The sequence below is a fragment of the Talpa europaea genome (assembly GCF_964194135.1).
Source record: "Talpa europaea genome assembly, chromosome: 14".
NCBI lineage: Eukaryota > Metazoa > Chordata > Mammalia > Eulipotyphla > Talpidae > Talpa > Talpa europaea.
This window is the reverse complement of record NC_140082.1, coordinates 29,015,885-29,038,397: the sequence shown is the minus strand read 5'-3', so window position 1 is coordinate 29,038,397 and position 22,513 is coordinate 29,015,885. Positions and strand designations below refer to the sequence as shown.

The following is a 22,513-nucleotide window of genomic DNA, read 5'->3' as shown; positions in this document are numbered from 1 at the left end:
AACGCAAGTCCCATGCTGTTGTGATCAAAACCACAATCTGGGAACCTCTCAAATGCCCGATTCATTCAGAATCAGTAATTTAGGGCCCGACAGATGAACTACGGCATAATGTTACAGGGCTGCTAAATCAGGAAATGCGAAACACTGTGGGAAAATAAAAGAATCAATCTCCTCTTTACAGAAAAAAAAAAACCTGTAGTTCTCCCACATCTCAAAACCTCACACATCCTGTCATCAAATGACAAGGATTCCAAAACGAAACTTGAGCAGCACATGAAAAGATCGCCAAGGAGGCAAAGCTTCCAAAGTGAAATTTTAGAAGGTTTTTTTTTAAATAAGGAAAATGAGAAAAAGGAGGGATCTCACACATACCGCACCATTTAAATAAAGGCAGCAAACGGTTTCATGAAGTCCCAAGTCACTTAACACAATTTGGGGTGGCTCTCTGATTGGGGTCCAGTGAAGGTGGGACTGGTCCCCTGAGCCCCTGGCACATGGGGAAGGGCGGGCTCCGGGCACCACTCACCAGTAGGCCAGGGAAGGGTGCTCCTTCAGGGCCTGGGTGGGAAGCGCTGGCAGTTTCTTCAAGTCACTCCTCACCACTTCATTGCTGAAAGAGAGAGGAAGACAGAAAATGCCAGGAAACGCTCTCACCCTCCAAGGATACCACCGCATCGGGCCCCCACATCTGTTCCCTTTTAATGAAAAGTGGTGGGAGCAAAGGGTGCTTTTCTTCTACGTAATTATTTAATTCAGGACACACAACAGGCAGGGTGGGCCCTCTCTCTGGCCCAGAGAGCAGGGCAGGCCAGACTCCCTGAGGGCCCTGCACACAGAGGGGTACAGGCCCAACTCCCCACCCCCAGCAGCAGGAAGCTGGAGAGCAAAAGGTCACCGGTGTCCCCATGGGGGAGGATCCCAAGACCAGCTCCCCAGAACCCCAAGGTAAGGCACCCCAAGAAAGGAAAACCTCACTGCTTTCTCCTTGAGTCTTTTTGCCTCACTAAAATACAATGTCTGTTGTCTCTGCTTAGACTGACCACATGTTGGAGGCTGTTTTCTGAAACATGACAAACAAATAACTAGCTTTTGATGAGGCCAGGAAATAAGTTTGAAAATGTGAAGTGGATTATAGGATACTTTTTCGCCCCCCCAGACTACAGGGTTCTCAGATTTGGTGTTCTTCCAAGGCTTGATGCCTCCCAGGACACTGTGCACAGCCCTCTTTCCCACTGGGCCAGGACTGCTGGGTGTTTGTGCCCAATCTCTGTCTCCAGAGGCAATTAGTGGCACCACCCTGGGATGATTCTGGCATGTGGAGGGCGTTTCCCTTATACCGGCTGAACAAAGTGCCTGACAGTCCTGCTGGCAGAACAGAAGCTCACTCCATAGAGTCCTGCCTGGACCCCCAGTTCTGTCCAGGCTAGGACAGCAGTTGCCAGGCTACTCATACAATACAAAGTGAACACTGGCCACAAGGCCCTTGGGCATTTATACCTAAAAAGAAATGAGCTCAGGAAGGAACACTGAAGTCACAGATAGGGGGCTCCAGCGGTGTTGCAAGAGCAAACACCCCAACACTCTTGATGCTAAATGGGGGAATGTCTCCTTCCAGGAGTTTCCACCAGGCAGGAAATGCTGCCAATAGCAATGAAATCAGCAGCTACCCTTTGGATACCAACTGTCACAGGGCAAAACCATCTTAATACTTTAAGTTCATTTAGTGAGTGATAAACACATGGATGATGAATGACAGCTTAGCGGCCCCAGAGAGAGCACTGTTCAAGTGGATTAAGGAACTATTTGTCAATCCTGGCTCTCAACAACCAACCAGTAGGGAGAGTTCATATTGTTATTGTCTGAATCTCAACCAAGTACGGGAACCATTACCATCTAAGTGGTGAGGCAAGGATTTATTCACTAATAACCCATAAGTTAGGGAGTCCTTTTCTGTACGAAAGTATTGTAAAGGCTATTAAAAACAGGACAAAGCACAGTACTCACAATTTAGTGCTCACAGTTTAGCGAGGGAGGAAAGAGGGCAAATCAAAGCTCACTGACCACATAGGCAGTGTTTGATTTTATCAATGCAAACTACAAATTCAAAGGTTGAGAGGAAAGAAAGGCCTCTGTGGGCTCTGGTTACAGGCAGGCTTTGGGGAAGCAAGAAAAGGCTAGGAAAGTCATTGTTCTTCATAGTGGAATACAGGAGAGTCAGGGTGGGCAGCCACTGGAACTGGAGATCAACAGGAATGGGTGGTGTGGGGGTGGGGTGGGCAGGGGACAAGCTGAAAGGCAGGGCAGGCAATGAACTGTGGGACTTCTGATGCCAGGCTGTTAGGGTTCATGTGTACCCACAGGCAGGGGTCAGCATCCACCACAGGCTTTCACACAGGTCAGTCCTGGTGTACCGGGACATTTAATTCCCTATCAGGGAATTCAATTCTACTCACATGCTCTCTAGGCAATCTTTAGGCATAGATGAAGCAAGATTCAGCCCACCAAACACTTGAGAGTCTGCAAAGAATTTAATGAGTTTCCAGGTCTTACCTCCTCTAACTATAAATGCCCTGAAACAGGGATTCCATCCATTGATCTACCAGTGCCCAGAGTAACACCTTAAATATCAAAAGGCACATTTATGAGATGAAACTGTCAAAATTAGTAGCTAATTTGCCCAGCTGAAACTTGAGTTTGGGTTACTCACATCTAAAGTATATTTGGGGAAGGAAGTAAGTAAAGAAGGAAGGGCTCATCTTACCCACCTAACACTAGTTTGTTGGCAAACAAGGTTTCCTGATGGCACTCACAGGTTTGACTTCCTTGCTGGAGCTTGCCATAGTTCTCTAACCCCAGGGCAAGGTTACACACAAAAATAGAAGGAGAAATCACCAAGGCGTGAAGCCCGTCCAAATCCATTACATTCTGGAAAGGATCCAGGACTCATAATCCTTCCCAAAGGACAACTCTGTAGAAATGTTCTATTGCCTTTCTGCTGTCTGTAAACATCTGCAATAATTTAGAGATGGCCGGTCCTATCAAGTGATCTGGCCACACAAGTCAGAGAGCTGCCCTAATGGAAGCCCTGGTCACTCTACTTGTAGAGACCTGGGAAGCTATAACCTAACAAATGTGCTAAAAGTCTCCAGCTCCTTCCCACTGTGTCCTCCACATGGACGTTTCTTGCAAATTCAGTTAACCTGATAAATGCCAACTTCTGAAAAGTTCATGCTCCAACAGTGGCCATGCTTCATTTTTAGAAAAAGAAAAGTCATCTCTTAGAGAGTTACTTGCTAAACTGACTCTAAAATGCAAATCTTCATATTTTGACTATTAACCAGACATTGTGAAAAACTTTTAGGCAGTGTGTTTAGTGTTGCCAGCAAAAAGGTGATCCCTCAACGCCAGGTGATCTCTAATTTAGGGGGCTTTTGAGATGCTGTGCCCCTTTGCTACATGCTCAGGAAACATGGCAAGTTTGAATGATCTACCTCAGAAAACAAAGATTTCTAGTAATTCATCCAATAGGGAATTTCCATAAATGAACAGCAATGACAAATTTAACTAAGACACCGTGAAATGCAAAAAGTGAAATTTAAATTTGGCAGGTTTAGCAAAATTCCCAAGGTCTGTTTTCCTTTACATAAAAAGAGAGTTTGCCTTTCAGGAGAGTCCTCGCCAGTCAAACAAGAAGCCCATAATTTATCGGGCAAATATCACACAACAGAATATGCTTAACGTGGAAGAATTCTTACCAAAACCAGTGGTTTTGATCTGCAATGGTGGGAAACCAATAAAGCACTAAACCCAGAATGTTATCCCAGAGCAACATAAAACCTGGACCTGAAATTCACAAATGGGAATAAGAAGGTAGAGTCATCTTAACTCTTCCATGTTTTATTAGCATATTGTGAAGGTAAAGTTTCTCCAGGAGAGGGATTTTATAAGTAAAAATCTTAAAAGTTCTAAGAAACATACTGTTTTTAACTTATTTGGTGACAATGATTAGCCCTTCTCTCTCCTACTTGATGTGAATATCCACCTTCCAGAGGAGTGTTAGATCATAACGCAGGGGTCCCACCCAGGGTATAAAGGAATACCATGACCACCATCTAAAACCTACAAAGTTTTAAATTTGAAAACACTGAGACCCTAGTGTTTCATGGCTGCATTGTGGGTCTGTATTACTATATTCAAGGGAACAATGAATCTAGAAAACTCTGAGATTGTTCTTCCTAGCTCATCTTTATAAACCATGTTAGAAGCAATTTCTTTCCTTTTGTTTTCTTTTCCTTCTTCCCTCTACCTTTTTTTTTGTGTGTGTGTGTGTGACCCAAGATAAAATTGGGTAACAACAAAGAAAATAAGAAGATTGGCTGGCACTCATCCCTATCACCTACTTTCCTTCAGGGGATGATGTCAGCCATTGTGTGCCCGTTTGCAGACACAAGGGAAGTACCTGGAATACCTTAAGCCTCTCCAGCACAGGATTTTGGATTCTGGGCATGTGTCATGGATAAACATGTCATATTAATTTCCTATATTACAAAGGGGCAAAAGTACAAATATTTTTATGAATTACATGCCTTTATTTTTGATGCTAATTGCTAACTTACCTAAGACTTTTTCCTTTATTACTGAGTTTGGTTTCCTAGGGTGATATGAAAGTTTTATGAATTTCTGACTTACTGGTAAATTTGTGAAGTTCAAAATAAGCTAAATATTTTATAAGCCAATAATTTAAGACAATAATATTATTCCAACAGCACAAGAAGAAACAATTGATTAATTCTCTGCAATGTCATCCTCTAGATTGGAAACCTCACCTCTGATAAATGAACATATTGTCATAGCCATGAAGAGTTCCACTATTCACAAGGTCAGCTCAAAATATGATATATTAAATAACTGTTTAACAAAAGAGACACACTGTCATAACATAAAATTTCCTCTTTACTTTATATCTAAACAAGTCTCAGAATTTAAAGAATCTATTCCTGCAAATGCCCCAATCTGAATACTTTTCTATGCTTTGCAAATGTGAATTACACACTTGGAAAGTTCAGTAAAATGGACTTTTGTGCACAAGACAAGCTTTTTGTAACAATTTATAACTTTTCCACTTGAACATTTTGTTTCAAAATTTCAGGTTCTGTTTCTTTCCAAAGGTCTTGCTGCTTGACAGATTCCAGCTGCTTCTCCCTCAGTGTCTTCTTTAAATCATGAGAAAACAACAGAGTCCCCTCCCCTGTTTTGTTTATTGTAAAATAATATATGAGAATTATAAACATTTTAATTCTTCCCACAAAAACTCTTCTGTGGGCTCACAGATCGTTTCATGTTTAATGGATGCCTTTTTTTTAAAGGACATTTCCAAAGGGAAAATGTGCATATGTTGGTTACTGTTAGGTTATATAAATTGTATTCCAATACATTGACTATTCTGAGCACAACTATCTGAGTATTTTCTACTAATCATCTGAAAGTCTCACCCAATCTATTTCTTTTACTATGAGATTAGTGTTAGCTGTTTTCCTTCAAGAGACTAATTAAAAAAATTATAGGAAAATATACCCCAAATGATCAAATGTTCTAATGATTTAAAACTGAGCTTTGCATAGTAGTAAAACCACTTATATAAGTGCAAAATAATGAGGCTAGCACCCTCGAAATTGTGATTTACAGACTGCTGCTTCAGATTAATCAGCTCTCTGTGCTGTCAGTTAGCTGGGCAAGAAAATGATGTCATCTTTAAAAGATAACCATCTATACAAATGTTTATATTACTATAGAAGTCTTTTAGAAGAAAATTAGCTCTTTGTCTTCTTTTCCTGATGATCAGAAATTCTTGCTTTAACTTATGATTGCCTAAGAGGTAGCTTCTAGTCTGATGAAAGAGGCTACCAACCTGGAATTTTCAGATACCAATAAACCAAGACTTGTAGACATGAATTCACAAATGCTCTTTAAAAAGGCAGAGCAGCTTCTAAGGTACAAAAAACCAACAGGGCATTTTTTTTTTTTTTTTTTGAGGGGAGGAGGTCATAGAAGTTTCATTTTATCTTTCCAAACTAGTGAACACATGGTCCCATGGCTTACAGAAGATAAAAATATTCAAAGGTCTTCTCTGTTCCTTGCCACTAACTGCTCTTAGAGACTTCAGAACATGTCATCTGTGGAATTTTAAGGAAAAATTTCAGCACAAATAAATACTCCAACTGCCCATCTAAAATGGAGGTGAAAATCCCCAGATACTGAGAAGCTGCTATTTGTTTCTATTGAGTCATGAATTGTTCTATTTATGAAAGCATTAGAAGAAGAGAGAATAAGAAAACTATAGGCTGATAACTCAGTAAAATTTCTTATCAAGCACTGAACTTTGATAAACTGATACTTTCTCATTTGGAGAAATACAGATGCCACAGAAACTGACCCCTAAGTATTCAATCACAACTTAGCTTCTTTTCCTTTGGTTGTTGTGTTTCTTTGGAATAGAGAGCCTGTAGACTTAGGGTGTCCTGCTGTCGCCCCTCTGTACATGATGGGCTTTGCTGAACAGCAAGCAAACGTGGCCCCTGAATCTCTACAAGGAATAGCCTTAATAGCAGCTTCTTTCAGGGGCTGTTTGCTTACTGGTCCTAATAAATCTCATGCTGGTAGATCCCTGTTTCAGTGATTAGTATCAATATATCCAGTTCTCTGTAACAAAGATGTTTCCAGATCCCCACAGAAAACTCAGAGTAATAAGAGTTTTACTGATCGGGGTAATAAATTTTATTAGCAAAAAATTCTATTTAACAGATGGTTTTTACTAGTCCCTCTTAATGTATGGATGATGCTTTATAGCAAAGATAGTATGATTTGGGTATTTGTGTGAGTCAGCATTCTTTAATTCATCCATTTGGCAGAAGGTCATTTAAAATGACTTTTTCCCTTTCTTTTTTGATGATATACTTTCAGACATATCAGAAGTGTTAAAGAAAGTGAGAAGTGAAGTGATTCTCATAACCAGGGTAGGGAGATTGGTTACTAGAGTTTTCCATTAAGGACTATTAGGAAAAAAAACCCCTAAAATCAGATTCTTGTAAATTATACCTCTTGTAAGTTAGCACAGGGTAGTAATAAGTCTTTTATTAAATTGACCTAGACTGTAATGACACAATTTAGATGTCCTATTCAGTTGATTAAATGAGGTGTTCCCTGAACTGACCTTTTTTTAAAGAAGAGAATACTGCTTTTCAACAATCACCCAAGATTTGTTTTTTAGCTTTTTAAATAAGAAATGTCAGTGTCCTGCTCTCAAACCATTGCAGCGTTTGGGATGAATAAAAGGTGTATAAATCACAAAAAATGTGTGTTAGCTGACTAATGTTTACCAGTGATAATCAACTGAGAATTCTTGTTTTTAAACTGCATTGACTCTTCTCAACCAAATATTTATCTAACTGCCATAGTCAATAATTCTTAGGCTACTCAATTGTTTTCAAACAAAAATGTCAACTGTGCTGATTTCCTGATTGTCCATGAACATTTTTTTTACATACATATAACACATCAGGAAAGGAAACAGGACAACTCCATGCTGTGCTAAGGAAAATAATTTGAATGAAAAAATATTATCTTTAGATAAGACTATTTCCTCGACTATGAATGATATCTTACCAATTTGTTCAGCATATGCTAGAATATAAATGTGTGTGACATATATTTCTTCCTATCATGGATAATACTTCTTATCTATCAACGCCTCAATCACCACCCCCATATGAACCCAACATGTCATTGTAAAGTTCAATAAGACAAGAAAGTAAGCATTTCCATTAAGTGGAAAGAAGAGGGAGTTGTGTAAGAATGAACTTCTAGGGGGTTGCTGAGAAAAATGAGAGCCCCAAGAAAAAACAGAACAGTCTGCAAGTTTCATGAGAAACTTATGATTCTGGGTGGTTCTTTATAGTTCTCTTTTTACTAAAGTATCAGCACTTTTGACTTCTCCCTTTTATAAAAATAACCCTTTTCTTTTGTACTTAAAGGAATTTTCTCCCAGAAATTGTAGATTTATAAATACTCATGCCACATAACTGTAATTTGTATATATTCATTAAAATGTACATTGATAGGATAGTAACATTCTGGGGAAAATAGCCTTTTAGGAAGTTATAGATTCAGGACCCTCAGGCTATGAAAGAGTTACTTTGCCTTTTGTGTGCAACCATTAATTTAAAAGGATCTTTGATCTTCTAGCATCTAAAATATCTTAGAATTAAGCCCAGGACGTGTGTTACACAGGTTCCTTCCTCAGCGTTCTATATGCTTTGAGCTTACATTTTATTAATGTTCAAGAAAATGTATTGTATCAGCATATAATATATGTGTATCTGACTTACATATATACAAGTCAAAGCCTTTCTGTTAAATACAGCCAAGGTTGTACAGTAATGCATTCATTATTAATACAGTAAAAAAATAACTTTTAATAACACTAAATTATGAAAATGAAACATCAAAAATGCCTAATGTTCAGCCACCAAACTAAATGTGGTCCACTTTAAGGTTTTGGGATATTCCCCGATATAAATGGGAAGAGACACAAACAAGGAATTTATAATTACTGCTATTATCCCAATAAACTCTAGGCCACTCAAGCACACTGGCCACAGGCTTGCAGCAGAAAATGGGAACCTGAAGTCATAGATCACCTCCACCTTCCATGATGTGAGTTTTATGCTGGGAGATAAACTGACCTTTTGGCTAAGGTGTCTGACCTCTCCTTCCCCTGACAGCTATTTCTCTCTCCAGACAGCTGCTGTTACAAACAAACTGCTAGGCAGCACTTTGACAAATGAAGCTCAACCAGGATTCTTTGTTTCTGTGAGGCCAACAGGCAGGCATTCCACAGGCTCATTAGGGGACTGTGAATTACTGCCAGGCTAGGCCTGCTCTTTCTCCTCCCTGCAATTCCAGTGGCCACACATTCCCATGATCTGCGGGGGCAAGATTATGCTGTCCACAGTTCACATTCCATCTTGTCAGGGTCCTCTCAAAAATAAATAATATTTATAGCAGAATCAGAGCTGGTGAAAGAAAATGGGGAAAGAAATCTCTTCATGAAATATAGACTTGACAATAGAATCCACTGGATCTGTGGTTGTTAAACCACTCTCCCAGGACTTCAGAAATCTTTGTAAGCAGACATTGTGCCAGCATTTATCAAAACCCCAAGTCCAAGGCCACATGAAGAACATAAAAAAGTTACCAAAAACCATGTAACAAAGTATTTCTACAGCCTGAGAATGTTTCATTCAATAGTCACTGAAGAGTTGCCAGTGACCTGGTGTTCAAGGCCTTCTGCTAAGTTTCTGTTAAAAAAAGCCCGAGTCAAAAAATGCCAATTATCTACTTCTGCTTTATATCAACAACTTGGGAAACCCAAATAAAAAAAAAGCTGACGGTTCTTCATGCAAATATTCAAACCGTGCTGAAGGGACTATATCTTAGAATCAATGGTCAGCAAACTAGGACCTACTGGCTGGACCTGGCCTTCTGTATGTTTCTCTGGCCCGTGATCTAAAAATGGCTTTCACATTTTAAAATGAAAAAAATTTTAATTTTTACTGTTTTAATAATTTTCTCTTGGAAAAAACTCAAGAGAAGAATGTTTTGTGACACATGAAATTTTACATAAATTCATGTTTCAGAGCTGATCAAGTTTTACTGGGACACGGCCACTCTGATTCATTCCCCTATGGCCTGTGGGGCTGGGAGGGAGAGCTGAGTGGCTGCAATAGACACTGTGAGGCCTACAAAACCTGAGATGCTTAATTTCTGGCCCTTGAGAGAAAACGTGTGCCTACTGTTGTTTTAGATTGTAAAATAACCGTTTGCTTTTGCTGAGATATCTGAGTGAGAACATATACCCCAGGCTTTGTTAGGAAGCCTTATAAACGCATGGGGACTGCAAAAAAGGGAAGCAATGAAGACCTGAAAAATCAGTCAATTCATGAACTTGACAGTGCTAGACAAGCAGAGGTAGGCCACCAACTGGAATCACTCGCATGGCACTTCCAGATCAAATCCTTCAGAGCATGAAAAACATCCATGTTCTTTGATGGCATGGAGGTAGAATTGATGTTTCTTTTTAATACCAATTTTTCTAATTTCCAACACTGTCTTCCTATACATGTGATTTGCTCTTTTTTGCCTCTAGCCCTCGATTCTCAAGAAGGAACTAGTCAGTCTTTCTCAGGGAAAAGGCGTAAAACAGAATCGCAGGAAAAGGTGTGACTTGAGCAGCCAGTCCTGAGAGTTGATGGCTACCACCCTTCGGCCTGTGAATCTCCAGGAATGACCCTGTGAAAATGAGAGGGAACTCAGCCGTGCTGCCAACAGGCTGTGCTGAGTGAAATGAATGACAAGACAGAAGCCCACTCATCAGTCATTAAAGCAGTCACTGGATTCCAGTGGTTACACCTGTCTGCATTCTCTCCAACACAAGATTCAGAAAAGGGAAGGAAAGGACCAGTGGGAAATTAGTGCTGTAACACTTTCATGAAGGAATCTCCCTCTGGGATGGCATTTTGTCCCTTGATGTTTGGAACTAAAATGTGAAAGGAAAAAGATGTCCACCTCTGTGTTAGAACTGCCTGGTTGCCTGCATCTAGATTCACACAACACTGGTGATTCACAACTCACCTGGGCAACCGGACACACCTCAATACAGTGGCAACCTGTACCACTGGGATCCCAGCTCAGCCTTCTAGAAACCTCTAGGCTTTTCATTTAGCACAGGTTATCCTCTTTGCTATTCTATTGTTTTTCCCTGCCTGAAGTATCTGTTTCACTTGACAAGTTGAGATTAGGAACTCATTATTAACAAGTAACATTGTTTTCCCACAAAGGGCAGACAGAATTTTTTTTTTTCCCATAGAGATGCAACCAAATACATTTTTAGACAAAACAACTGATAAACTCACCTAGAAAAATCCCCTTTTGCCTCCTGTAGAAGAAAAAAGTCCAACATCAGTGAAACAGTCCAACCCCATGTGACAGACATTTAAATACTTCCTATACTGATAACTCCTCTGCAAGCTAAATTCAGTTTCCCATCGACTATAAGAGTATAATTCAAAAAGGATGCATACATTTGCCACTTGAATACAAGACACTAAAGTACAGAATATATATATAAAGAAAATGATTCATAATAACAATTGGCCTTACTCTAACTTTTTCTAGTTTAAAGAATCTGAATCTGAATGTGCATTTGAGTACAACTGTCTATTAAGTTACTTAAGTCTATTGAGTTACTTTTTGTTTTCTTCTTTTCTTCTGATTATATACTAAAGACTCTGGAGGCAGGAACCATGGGACTTTTAGTGAAACTGGTATAATGCCTTACACACAGTAGCTGAGCAATAAATCTTTGTTGGCAGAATAATGATATCACTTCAGTTCATACTGCCAATATTGCTAATATTTGGTAGTACTTGTTTTCCCATAAGCTAAAGGTTTTTTCTTTGTCTTTCTTGGCAATGACTTCCTGCTAATTACTTGGCTTTCCCCAGATAACGGGAGAGTGCCAAACCCGAAGAAAATGGGGTTAGCAAATGACCTCAGTTTACCCCAGGATCAGGTTACACACATGTGTCCTCTGTAGTAATATATTGTCTTAAAATTCTGGAACACCAGAAGTTCCCATTTACTGCTCTGATGTTGTTTCCTTGCAAACACTTTTCCTATGTGCTAAAAATAATTCAGAAGACACAGAACTGTGGGATGGAGTAGCTGATCATGCGTGCTAAGTCTTAGTCCTCTTCTGAGTATGGCTCTGGGAAACGGTGGGGGGTGGGGTGGAGACCACTCACCTGTAAAATATAGGAGGCTAATTCAAACACCACTTCACTGTCAACATCAATCAGCTCCTGAAAGGAAAACCAAGAAGGTAGCTAAATCTACTATTTCAACAATGGCTTCTTTATGGCATCTTCCTAAAAAGAGGTTCAGTTTCCTTTCCTGAGGAGGTCCCCAGAATCTTAAATAGAACACTCTGGTTCAGAGGCAACCTCTGAATCACTTGGCCCCAAATGTCCCTTTTTAGCAGCTCTGAGTGAGAAATGATCAGGCAGTCCTGGACCTATACAAGTCATAGCAAAGGCCTCATCTTTATTTTTTTTTAAATATTTATTTATTTATGCATACCAGAGTGGGGGTACAGGCCAGAGATGCGGTGGGTGAGAGGATTCACCAGAGACAGTGGGGAACAGAACAGGCAGATTGACTGAAGTACACTGCTGAGGGGAGCAGCGGGAGAGTCAGGAGAGGTCTGCTGTGACATGTTGGGTGCTCCCTAGCAGGCCGGGGATGGAACTTATGCTGCAGAGGCTGCGGATTGCTTCATAGTGTAGTGCTTAACCCCTTGCACCACCAGGGAGGCCCAAAGGCCTCATCTTTAAACCTTGATGAGAAATTAAGGAAGGGGCCAATCTCCAGCCCTTTACAAATCTGTTAATCCAATTAATCACCAGGAGCTTTATTGAAGGAAATGTCCAATGAGATTGCTTACTCTTTAAATCAAATAAAATTAAAAATACAGTTTCTTGGCTGCACTAGTCACATTTCTTTCCTGGGCTCCATGTGGCTGTGGGCTACCCCGGGGGTCAGAGCAGACATCTCCTGCTGCAGAAACCCCCATGGGCCAGCACTGCAACCATGCAGTCACAGTTTAAAAAATGCTTCTGCTCCACGAGTTCTCCCCAATATTTAATCATGATCTTTAAGAACACAAGTATATTCTTAAAGGAATGGAAAACTCTCTTTGGCATTTGAAATAATCCAATGTCTATGTTTTTCAAAATGTATACAGTTCATCGCTCTCTTTTTTTCTTAATAGCTTTATTAAGGTAGGATTGAAAATAAAAATAAAAAAACCCCTGCATGTTCAATATACACAGTCTGATGAGTTTGGATCTATGTATATATATCTGTGATACCATCACCACATTCAAGGTAACAAACATATTCACCTTCAAAAGCTTCCTGGTGTTGTGTGTGTGTGTGTGTGTGTGTGTGAGTGAATGTGTGTGTGAATGTGCTTGGATTTTGTTTTTAGGTGGTAAGAACACTTAAGAGATCTAGTGCCCTAACAAACTGTCAAGTGTACAGCATTGTCTTTTACATGCAGTTCACATTTAAAGAAAAAGGGAGTCCTGGAGCCCATCAGCACACAGAATAATAATCAAATTAAGTGACGTGGTACTTCTGTTGTCATGCTAAAGTACAAATGTCCACCTTTCTTCTCGTTCCTAATGTTACCAGATCCTGTAGTGTGTGAGCTGAGTATAGAAAGTTAGAGCTGGCACAGACTAGCTAGCTAGCTCACCCCCTGTTTTTATTGAGAACAGGCATCCAAACCATTAAGGGACTCACCCAAAGTCACAAGGCTTTAATGACAGTGATGGGGCAGGGAACAACCCTCCCGCACATGTTCGTGTCCAACATGTGACCTCCCTGCGGGCATGCATTCCCCCAACTCAATAAGGAAGGGCTTAATTCTCAGAACCACATCTGTCATCGAAGTTAGCTAAGACAGAGTGACTTTTCACTTGAGTTATAAACTGAATTTTGATTCATGGATTTTCGAATTATTTTTTGTGGTCCAGAATTGACCTCCTTCATTGAAAACAATGCATTGGAGCAAGCCTACATCTTTTGAGAAAGGAAAGTCATTTGGGCTCTCTTTCAGGCTTAGGAATTTCAAAGATGGATAATAATATCTGCTACACACCTTGGAAGCGTGGACTGTAAGAACTAACAAGAACAAATGGAAGAATCGGGGACAATAATTCTTCATACTTAACCAGCTCAAAGTGCTTTATGGCCACGGTAATTGATACAGACTGTCAGTGCTGGGATGTGCAGGAATGCCTGGAATTGCAGTTGTGGGATTACCAGGTCCCATCAGAACGTAAATCATTTAACAGCGTACAAATGATTTAACAGAAACACTGTCCAGGTTTCCACAATGGATCATTTCTACTCTCACCATGTTCATTTCCATTCCCACCAAGCAACTTCCTGAACACGCTCTCATGTGTCCCAGCTAGTGTGCTGCAGCGCATGCACTCTGTCAAACAGTCACACCCGTGTTGCAGCTAATGGTCAACAGTGGGCTAATATTTAACATCCATGGAGAGGTTTACCTAATGGGCAACTCAAAGCCAACCATCAGCAAGAAATTCTTTCAGGTGCTTTTGGTCCGTTGTTCAACTCATTTGCTAAATGAAAATATCTATACCTGGGGTTTGGGGGAGGTAGGGGGGCAGAGCAGAGGTGGGAAACATGGGGGGAGGTTTTTCCTTTTTTTATTTTACACAGTCTATTATGTATTTTTCAGGAGAAACTGTTGGACACTAATCTCATGATGAACATTAATAATAAATGATTATTCCAAGTAAAACTACTGAAAACGCACAATTTAGTGTCTAACCTGATGCATCCAGGTTCTCTCTCATCATATTTGTTCTCAAAGTCAGTGGGAGCTAACACCTCTAACTGGGGTGAACTTGTACCTTTTCTGACCTTAACCATTTCCCAGTGAAGATATTAAAAATAGTGAGATTCAAATGTGGTGAGTCCAAGGAAAAAGAATGAAGTGGCGCAGACATAGCACATTTGTATGATCTGATGGAAAAGAGCTGTTATTACCTCTTGCCTTTGCCATTTAAATTTAGTGAGTTTAAGAATCACCTAGTTGTCCTCAGAGGAGTTCAGTACAGAGATCTAAAGGGTGTGTAGGAACAATCTAGAAAATGGTGGGGGGGTGGGTAGGGTGAGACACATTCCGAGTTGTTAAGGCAATACTTCCCTACCTTGCAGTCTCTGCCTATTTCCCTAGCGTCTCCTATTTTGAATACTTTCCCTTTATCCCTGGCTCTCTCAGGTTTTACTGTAACACTCTACTTCCGAGGCCTAGAGCTGCAGTTCTGCCCACATCACACATTCCCACTGCATTTTGAATGCTGAAGCTGAGGAGTTACTAGTTTTCTGGGACCTTCCTATCAGAACTGTGCTCTGCCACATAATGTTAAGAAGCTGGATATGCTTCTTTTTCATCTGACCTCGCTTGCAATCCAGAGGCGGCTTCTTTCCCATCTTTCTGCCCAAGCAGAATACACTGAATGTGACCACAGTGAGTGTGTGCAAAAGTCCTATTTCCCTGGAGTGCTGAGTTTTCCCTTGACTGGGGATGAAACATGAAGGAGGGGGACAGGGGAACCTTCATGGAAAATCTGCTGCTGTCTCCCACTTGGTACTCTGCAGATGCTGGTGGTGTGACACCCCCATGTCCCAGTGTTCCTGGAGCCATTTGAGGAGGGGTGCTGAGCCCGAATCACCCCTGGGAACTCTAGGGTGCTCTGTTGAGAACCCAGTAATTTTTCTCTTGAGGCCCACTGGTAAGAGGGAGATGCTAGTAGAAGGGGAGGTGGACATGTGATGCTTAGTAGTTACTGCAGCGATTTGGTGTGCAGGGAGCGAATGGTGCAGGGAGACAAAGCAGGATGATGTGCAGTGTGAGCACATGTGTGCAAGGGCAGGGCTGGGAGAATGGCACCACTTCCTCCCAGCAGCACCAACAGTGATAGGTCCTGAAGGAATAGGCCTGAGGGCATTGATCAGCAACATTAATGCTCACAATATCCTCAGAAAGATTTCTACCCAGGGGCTCCAAGTGTGCTAAGCAAACACCCCACGAGATCGTCAAGTGGCAGGTGTTATGAACGTTTTCCAAAGTCTGAGAGCCGAGGGGCTCTTCACAATCCTCTCGCTCAGGAGGCCTACTGGGTGGTCTTTACACTGAGCTGAATTCATAATGGAAAGTGTCCCTCATGGTCAGGAATTACAGAAATTGCAACTGTCATATAAGATGAATGAGATAATTATAACAGAAGATTATAATATAATGAGATTTCCGTAAGAACGACCTCTGCAAAGTCCATTCAGAAGGCTTGAGGGTTGACCCAGGATTCCCCAAGAATCCTTACTGACTATTACCACCTTTCTTTTTACGATAAAATGTCTAAAGATTACAGTCCTTGCCATCCTCCTTAAGAGCTTTTCTATTCTCACCTGAAAGTTTCAGATTCTAGTTCTAACCCCCAACATCCTGAGGACACTGAATCAATCATTTGACCAACATGAGCTTCCTCTGCCTCCTTAGTAGACTGGGGGGAAACCATTTCTTTTCCAGTGATTTTACTGAGTTTAGTAAGACATAAATGAAGATGTGATTGGAAATGATAAAACACTACAAACGCCATGTCTATATGATTCTTTTTGATTTTTGGTGTTTACCTTTAGTCTCTTTTTTTTTTAAAAGATTTATTTATTTAGGTATACAAGAGCTGGGATACATGCCAGAGATGTGTGTGTGTGTGTGTGTGTGTGTGTGTGTGAGAGAGAGAGAGAGAGAGAGAGAGAGAGAGAGAGAGAGAGAGAAAGAGAGCGAGAAGATTCACCAGAGTGGGGAACAGAACAGGCAGACTGACTGAAATACACTGCTGAGGAGAGCAGCGGGCGAGTCAGGAGAGGTCCGCTTCGCCATGTGGGTTGCTCCCTGGCCAGCTGGGGATCAAACTCGTGTAACAGAGGCTGTGGATTGCTTCATAGGTGCTTAACCCGTTGTGCCACCAGGGAGTCCCTCAGCCTCTATTCTTTAGTTTTGCCTCTGCTCTTCAAGATTTTAAACATTTATAGGAATCTTTAGTAAAGACACAGGTTTTCAAAGAGGTGGGCAGCATTGTGATATGTGTGTTTGTATGTGTGTGCACCTGTGTGCATCCAGGTCACTGTGTACACCATCACAGAGGATCTGGATGCCCAAAACTGCCTCCCTGTGCTTCTGCAGCTGCTCTGCTTCATTGCCCAACTAATAATGACTACCTGAAGGTGCTACAGGCAAACAGGGTCTGCGGTGAGGGTGAGAGTGATATGATGTTGCACAACTCCTCTTTCTTAGCTCCTTGCCAGTTTTTCAACAGTCAAGTCACTTCATGTTTGTCTAATGATCCCTGGGGTTTATGCCATGCATGCTGGGCTGCTGTGCTCTTTCTGTGGCACAGGGGTTTGTCTTACTCTCTGCTGACCCACCCCATATCACTATCCCGAGGGATCTCTTTTAGAGGTCATGGGCACAGCCAAGGTGATGACGCTATGCAAGTCTGTTTCAAGAGGGTTGAGGATGAAAGGCTCTCTCTGTCCTTCTTTCCTGCCAGTGTCTACCACCTGCACACACACCACCTAATCGAAGAGATAAGGGCAGGTTTCTGTTATGTCAGAGGCTAATATTTATGTTGGTTGCTCTGTCCTGTGGGATATGATTCTGGGCTTTGTTTCTCTCATCTTCAGACATGATGCTATCACCCACTTATTAGCAAAGTTCCTTGAAGATCTTGGAGAAAGGGATAAAGGCCACTTATTTTTTATCAACAAGAATGATAGACCTAAGAGGCAAACGTGGCCTAAGGACAATTATTTAATACATGTGCAGCTCCCAGACCAATGTGGCCTTCTCGGAAAAGGCTGGAGAAGACCTCACAGCTCAGGTAAAATGGGAAATGTTAGCTTTTTCATTTCTAGACATGATCTGCTCTCAGTAGGTATGGATAGAACACCAAACTGGGTCATTTCTCAGGACATAGGTGAGTCAGTGCTGCTGGGATTGGAACGTAGTCCATTAAAAACAATTTCAGGAGCGCGGCTGTGTGCCTAGTTCAGCGACAGGCCATGCAGAGCATGCATCAAAGTACTTTCAGAAGAAGGTTCAAGTTACTTTTTCCTCCAACCCAAAGAACATGTTAGTTTATATTCAGAAGGTGGCCATGGGTCCTGTTTCTCTGATTATCACCATTGGACAAGGTCGAGATCAAGCATGATTTAAATGTGACTAACAGATTTTAGAGAGTATATTTAAAGAAGCCCTTCAGGCGTGGGCAGAGTTATCCAGTTAGCACAGAACATTTGTACCAACACAACTAGATGTTTTCACAGTCCCCCATTTACCCAGCGTAAATCGTTTTGAGTAGCAAGAGACTCCTTGAGTTGAACTGAAAGAAAATATAGTCTCTCGGCCTGGGATACACGCTGATGTGTGTGCGATGACTACTGGGGCTGGGTCTCAGATCATGTTATTTCCCTTGGAGCCTAATCATCTATAGTCTGTGGGGATCCTTCCTCTGAAAAACTAAACAGGGGCCTCCCTGGTGGCACGAGGGGTTAAGACACAACCCATGGAGCTATCTGCAGCCACTATAGCAATAGTTCGATCCCCGCCCAGGAAGCTACCCACATGGCACAGCAGACCTCTCCTGACTCGCCCCCTGCTCCCCTCAGCAGTGTATTTCAGTCAATCTGCTTGTTCTGTTCCCCCCTCTGTCTCTGGTGAATTGTCTCACCCCCCAAACCTCTGGTTTGTGACCCAGTTCTTGTATGCATAAATCAATAAATCTTTAAAAAAACTATTCAGACCTAGCAATTTATGACCTAGTGCTTGTTTGCAAAGCTTTCAAAAATTGTTGTGGTAGCCGACTTTTAACAGCAATTTCATTTTGTTGGTGGAGAACTTGGAGAGGCAGGCTTCACACCTGTGGTCTGAAAATAGGCAGAGCTGAGATCAGACTCCAATCACCTCCGTCCAGGGTGAAGAGCCCACAGCTTCCCACTGGCCTGACCCACTGAGATTTTTCCATGGATGTGGACGTATTTCTAAATGAGTTCTGTCCATCCCCTGGTCATACATTTTCTTTCCATCAACAAGTGTCACCTTAGTGAATCAAAACACATCACAAATGCTGCTACAGAAACACAAAGAAAACAGAAGATGTCATCAAAGAAATGATACCAAAAACTCTTCAGAACTGGAGAACAGGAATCTCCAGACTTAAAGTGCCCATGGATCACACAGCACAAGGGATCACAAAGATCTACTTCAGGGCAAAGCAACCTGCAATTTCAGATGAAGGGGAATAAAGAGGAGATCCTAAGAGATCCCTTTGGTTGGGGTGGGGTGGGGAGCCCCCAAGCAATGTTTAGGACAGAGGGCTGCTTCAGAGCAACTAACTCTTGAAGACTCTGAAGCAATAACTTTGATATTCCTAGAGAGATCTTCATTCTCTATTTCCATACCCAGCCAAACCATTAATCAGAAATGAAAGCAGAATGGACATATTCAGATATATAAGAACCCCAAACACTACTTCCCATACATATTTTTTCTCAATTTGCTGCAGGATATTCTCCAGAAAGACAATGGAGAAAAACAGAACAGGAAGAATAGGGATCCAAGAAACCTCATTCCAAGAAGAATCCAAGACCACTCATTCCAGAGCAGGTGGGGAGGGGGGGAAGTCAGGGGTGAGGAGGGAATCCCTGGCCCAGGGCTTTGAGGAGACCCTGAAGCAAGAAGATGGAGGCTTCAAAAGGAAGTTCTCAGGAAAGACAAAGCTGGCATGAGCAAAAAAACCAAAGCAAAGGGAGGAACTGATAAATGACCTGATGCATTAGTATCAGTGGGCACTGGGGAATTTGTATGTAGAAGCTTTTGGGAAAAAAACAAACAAACAAAAAAACCATAGGAACTAAGCAAGTAACAGCAAGGCAATTATTACCTTCAGATAAAAGGAAAAAAAAAACACCAACAAACTGGTTGTCTAAAAAAAATAGAATCATAACTGCTACTCGAATGAGTCATAACAGGGCAAAGCTGAAGGCGGTGGCTTTCATTCAGAATTGCAATATCACCATGTTGGAAAAGGGGAAAATGGACTGTGGGTGGTTATGTAGGATAAATCAGTCCATACCTGTCTTGACAGGAATTTTAAAAAAAAATCTAAAATGGAAAAATCAAGAAATAACATCCAGGGCCAATTATGGAGATACCAGAAGCAGCAGCTAAAATGGTTGAAAAGTGGCAGAACTTGGGGGGAATGGACTCAACTTGGGGGGGAATGGACTCTTTTACATAATAATCCTCTTGGAACCATCTGATGTTTAAACTACATCACAGATGACTTTGCTAAAGTAACTATTAATGCTTCAAAAAGTGAACGCTATAAGGACTTGGAAGAAGCAGGAATAAACAGCTCAGTTTACCTGAACAACTTAGTCTCTGTATACTGCAGGAATTGTTCCCCAAGAAATAGGCCATGAGCCGATGGCAAACCTGTACTTGGTCAACCAAAGCCTCTGGTATCAGCATCATTTTCAGGGGGTCTGTCTGACTCTTTAAGTCTCCAAGGTGCCAGAGGGCAGAGTGGGTGTCACAAAAAAGCTCCAGCCAAGAGAAACAGCTCTGAATCAAAGAGAGCAGTTCTACCACCACTGAGGTTGGGGGTGCGCCTGGCACAGGGATAAGGACTGTTATGCTTTATCTCTCTTAGTCTTCCCAAGAAGCTTGTGGGTGGGTTTTTTTATTAATCCTTCAACCAGAGTGAAGAAGAATTAAGCTTGGAGGCATCACAGAAGGGGTCCATACTTACTGTACTTTCTAAGTCTATGTGACACTGAATCTAACCACTGATCACAATCCCTCTGCTCCAGCCCCCCCCCCACATCTTGATGACAACAGGTAACACTTTTGGGTTCTTTTTTCTTTGAGTAAATCCTTTAATCTCTCTGACCACTGTTTCTTCCCTCTGGAAAGCTGATGTTTCCCACTTCACTTCACTCACAAGGCTCAAATAAGATGTGTGAACATTTAAAAATAAACCCTATCAATGTATACACATGAAAATATTATTTTTGATGATGGGAGGGGGACAGGTGACTTTGTGATGCTATCTGGTCTCCTCTATAGGCTTTAAAACAGTCACCCCTAAATTATTTGTATGATCACACGCTAGTACAGATCCTGGGGGTCCAGAATGATACAATGTGGTGCCCCAGGTTGGCAGGTGAGCTGGTGCTGTCAGCACCTGGACCCTGAGTGTGGCTCTGATGCACCGCCACCTCCACCTGGGGAATTTGCCATAGTGAGTGCTGAGGGTTTATTCTCCTGTTCTATTTCCCATGAATTTCAGAGTCTTCTGTGAGCACCAGGTTCAGAACTTCCAGCTCAGGGCCTCCCTGCACTATGCACTGCACTATTCACTAAGCACTGCACTATGAAGCAATCTGCAGGCTCTGCAGCACCACTTCGATCCCCAGCTGGCCAGGGAGAAACCCACATGGCAAGGCAGACCTCTCCTGTCTCACCTGCTGCTCCCCTCAGCAGTGTATTTCGGTCCTTCTGCCTTTTCTGCTCCCTGCTCTGTCTCTGGTGAATCCTCTCACCCTCCGTATCTCTGGCCTGTACCCCAGTTCTTATATGCATAAATAAATAAATCTTTAAAAAAAAAGAAGTTCCAGCCCAGTACTTGTTACCAGATGGAACAGAACAACTAAACAACTCTGAGTTAGAAATTTTTCTTTCCCTTTATCTTTTTCTGTCCAAGCACCACCTGAGGTAACTTTTTTCTTGCCCAAGTTGTGATTTCATCCCTTCCATGACTTTCCAGGCATCTGCTGCCCAAGTCTGCCACCTGGTGGACAATATGTGCATTTTAGCCCTGAGCTTTTTCCAAAGGACTTTCACACTCATTAAGCAAAACCACTGAGACACCCTTACAATCTACAAGCTATGTTAGGTAGGAATTATCCTTTCCACTTCATGATGAGAAAACAAGGGCTTAGAAAGAGGAAGGAATTCCGAGATACCTGGAACTGCGTTTGGTATCTTTTCTCCTCCATCTAGCAAAACAAAACCCCAAAATACTTCATAGTTTGAGTTCAGGAGTTTGATCCACATGTAAGTGCTGGCTCAGCAATTGTCACCAAGTGAGGGCCTGTCCCAAACCTGAATTTGATCACTACCTGGTCCTCTGTTATGTTCAACATTTATAGGGTGTGTGTGTGTGTGGGGGGGGGGGACAATTCTGTGCAATGAATGTGCTACAAGTACTTACAAAAGGAAAAGTGAAAGCTGATAGACTGTTTCAACTCTGTGTTTTTTTTTTTTTTTTTTTTTTCATGTTTGGAGGATTATTGCAATACCCCCACATTGGATTTAGTTAAATGTGAAAATTCAGGCAGCCAAGTTGCCTTAGGGTTCTTTGAATATAGCCACTGACCACTTTATAAATAGAGTTTTGTGAAGTTCTCTGCATGCAGGGGCATTTTCCACTCTAAGGAGGGTGTGCCCTCCGGGTGAGGCCTTCTAGTGAGCTCTGTGATCTGCAGTCAGGCTGTCATTCACTGGATATGTGACCTCGTTGTGATACCCTCCTTGTGCCTTATCTTCCTCCCAGGGAAGACAGTATGGATACAAAGGAGCACTCCTCTCAGAGGCCCTGTAAAGATTCAGGCACACAACTTCCAGGAAGCATGGGCCAAGCCAGCGAAGGCGAGCTTGCCAGGACAGGGTGTGTGCTGGAAATGGCTGCAGATATTCTGGTCACCCGGTGAAAAGGAACACTATAGGCTCATA

The 22,513-nt window shown here is 41.8% G+C and overlaps 1 protein-coding gene across 6 annotated transcripts in view; it reads right to left on the bottom strand.

The window, feature by feature from the left end:
* The window catches only part of FRMD4A (FERM domain containing 4A), a gene marked incomplete at both ends in the record, with an annotated part of 535,058 nt that overhangs the window by 87,713 nt on the left and 424,832 nt on the right, over positions 1-22,513 (bottom strand). For all 6 annotated transcript variants that reach the window (XM_084253889.1, XM_084253888.1, XM_084253890.1 and 3 more), the window contains 3 exons: positions 527-610; positions 10,971-10,993; positions 11,862-11,918. In XM_084253889.1, the coding sequence (XP_084110015.1) occupies positions 527-610; positions 10,971-10,993; positions 11,862-11,918 (164 nt within the window). The remainder of the gene's footprint in view (positions 1-526; positions 611-10,970; positions 10,994-11,861; positions 11,919-22,513) is intronic.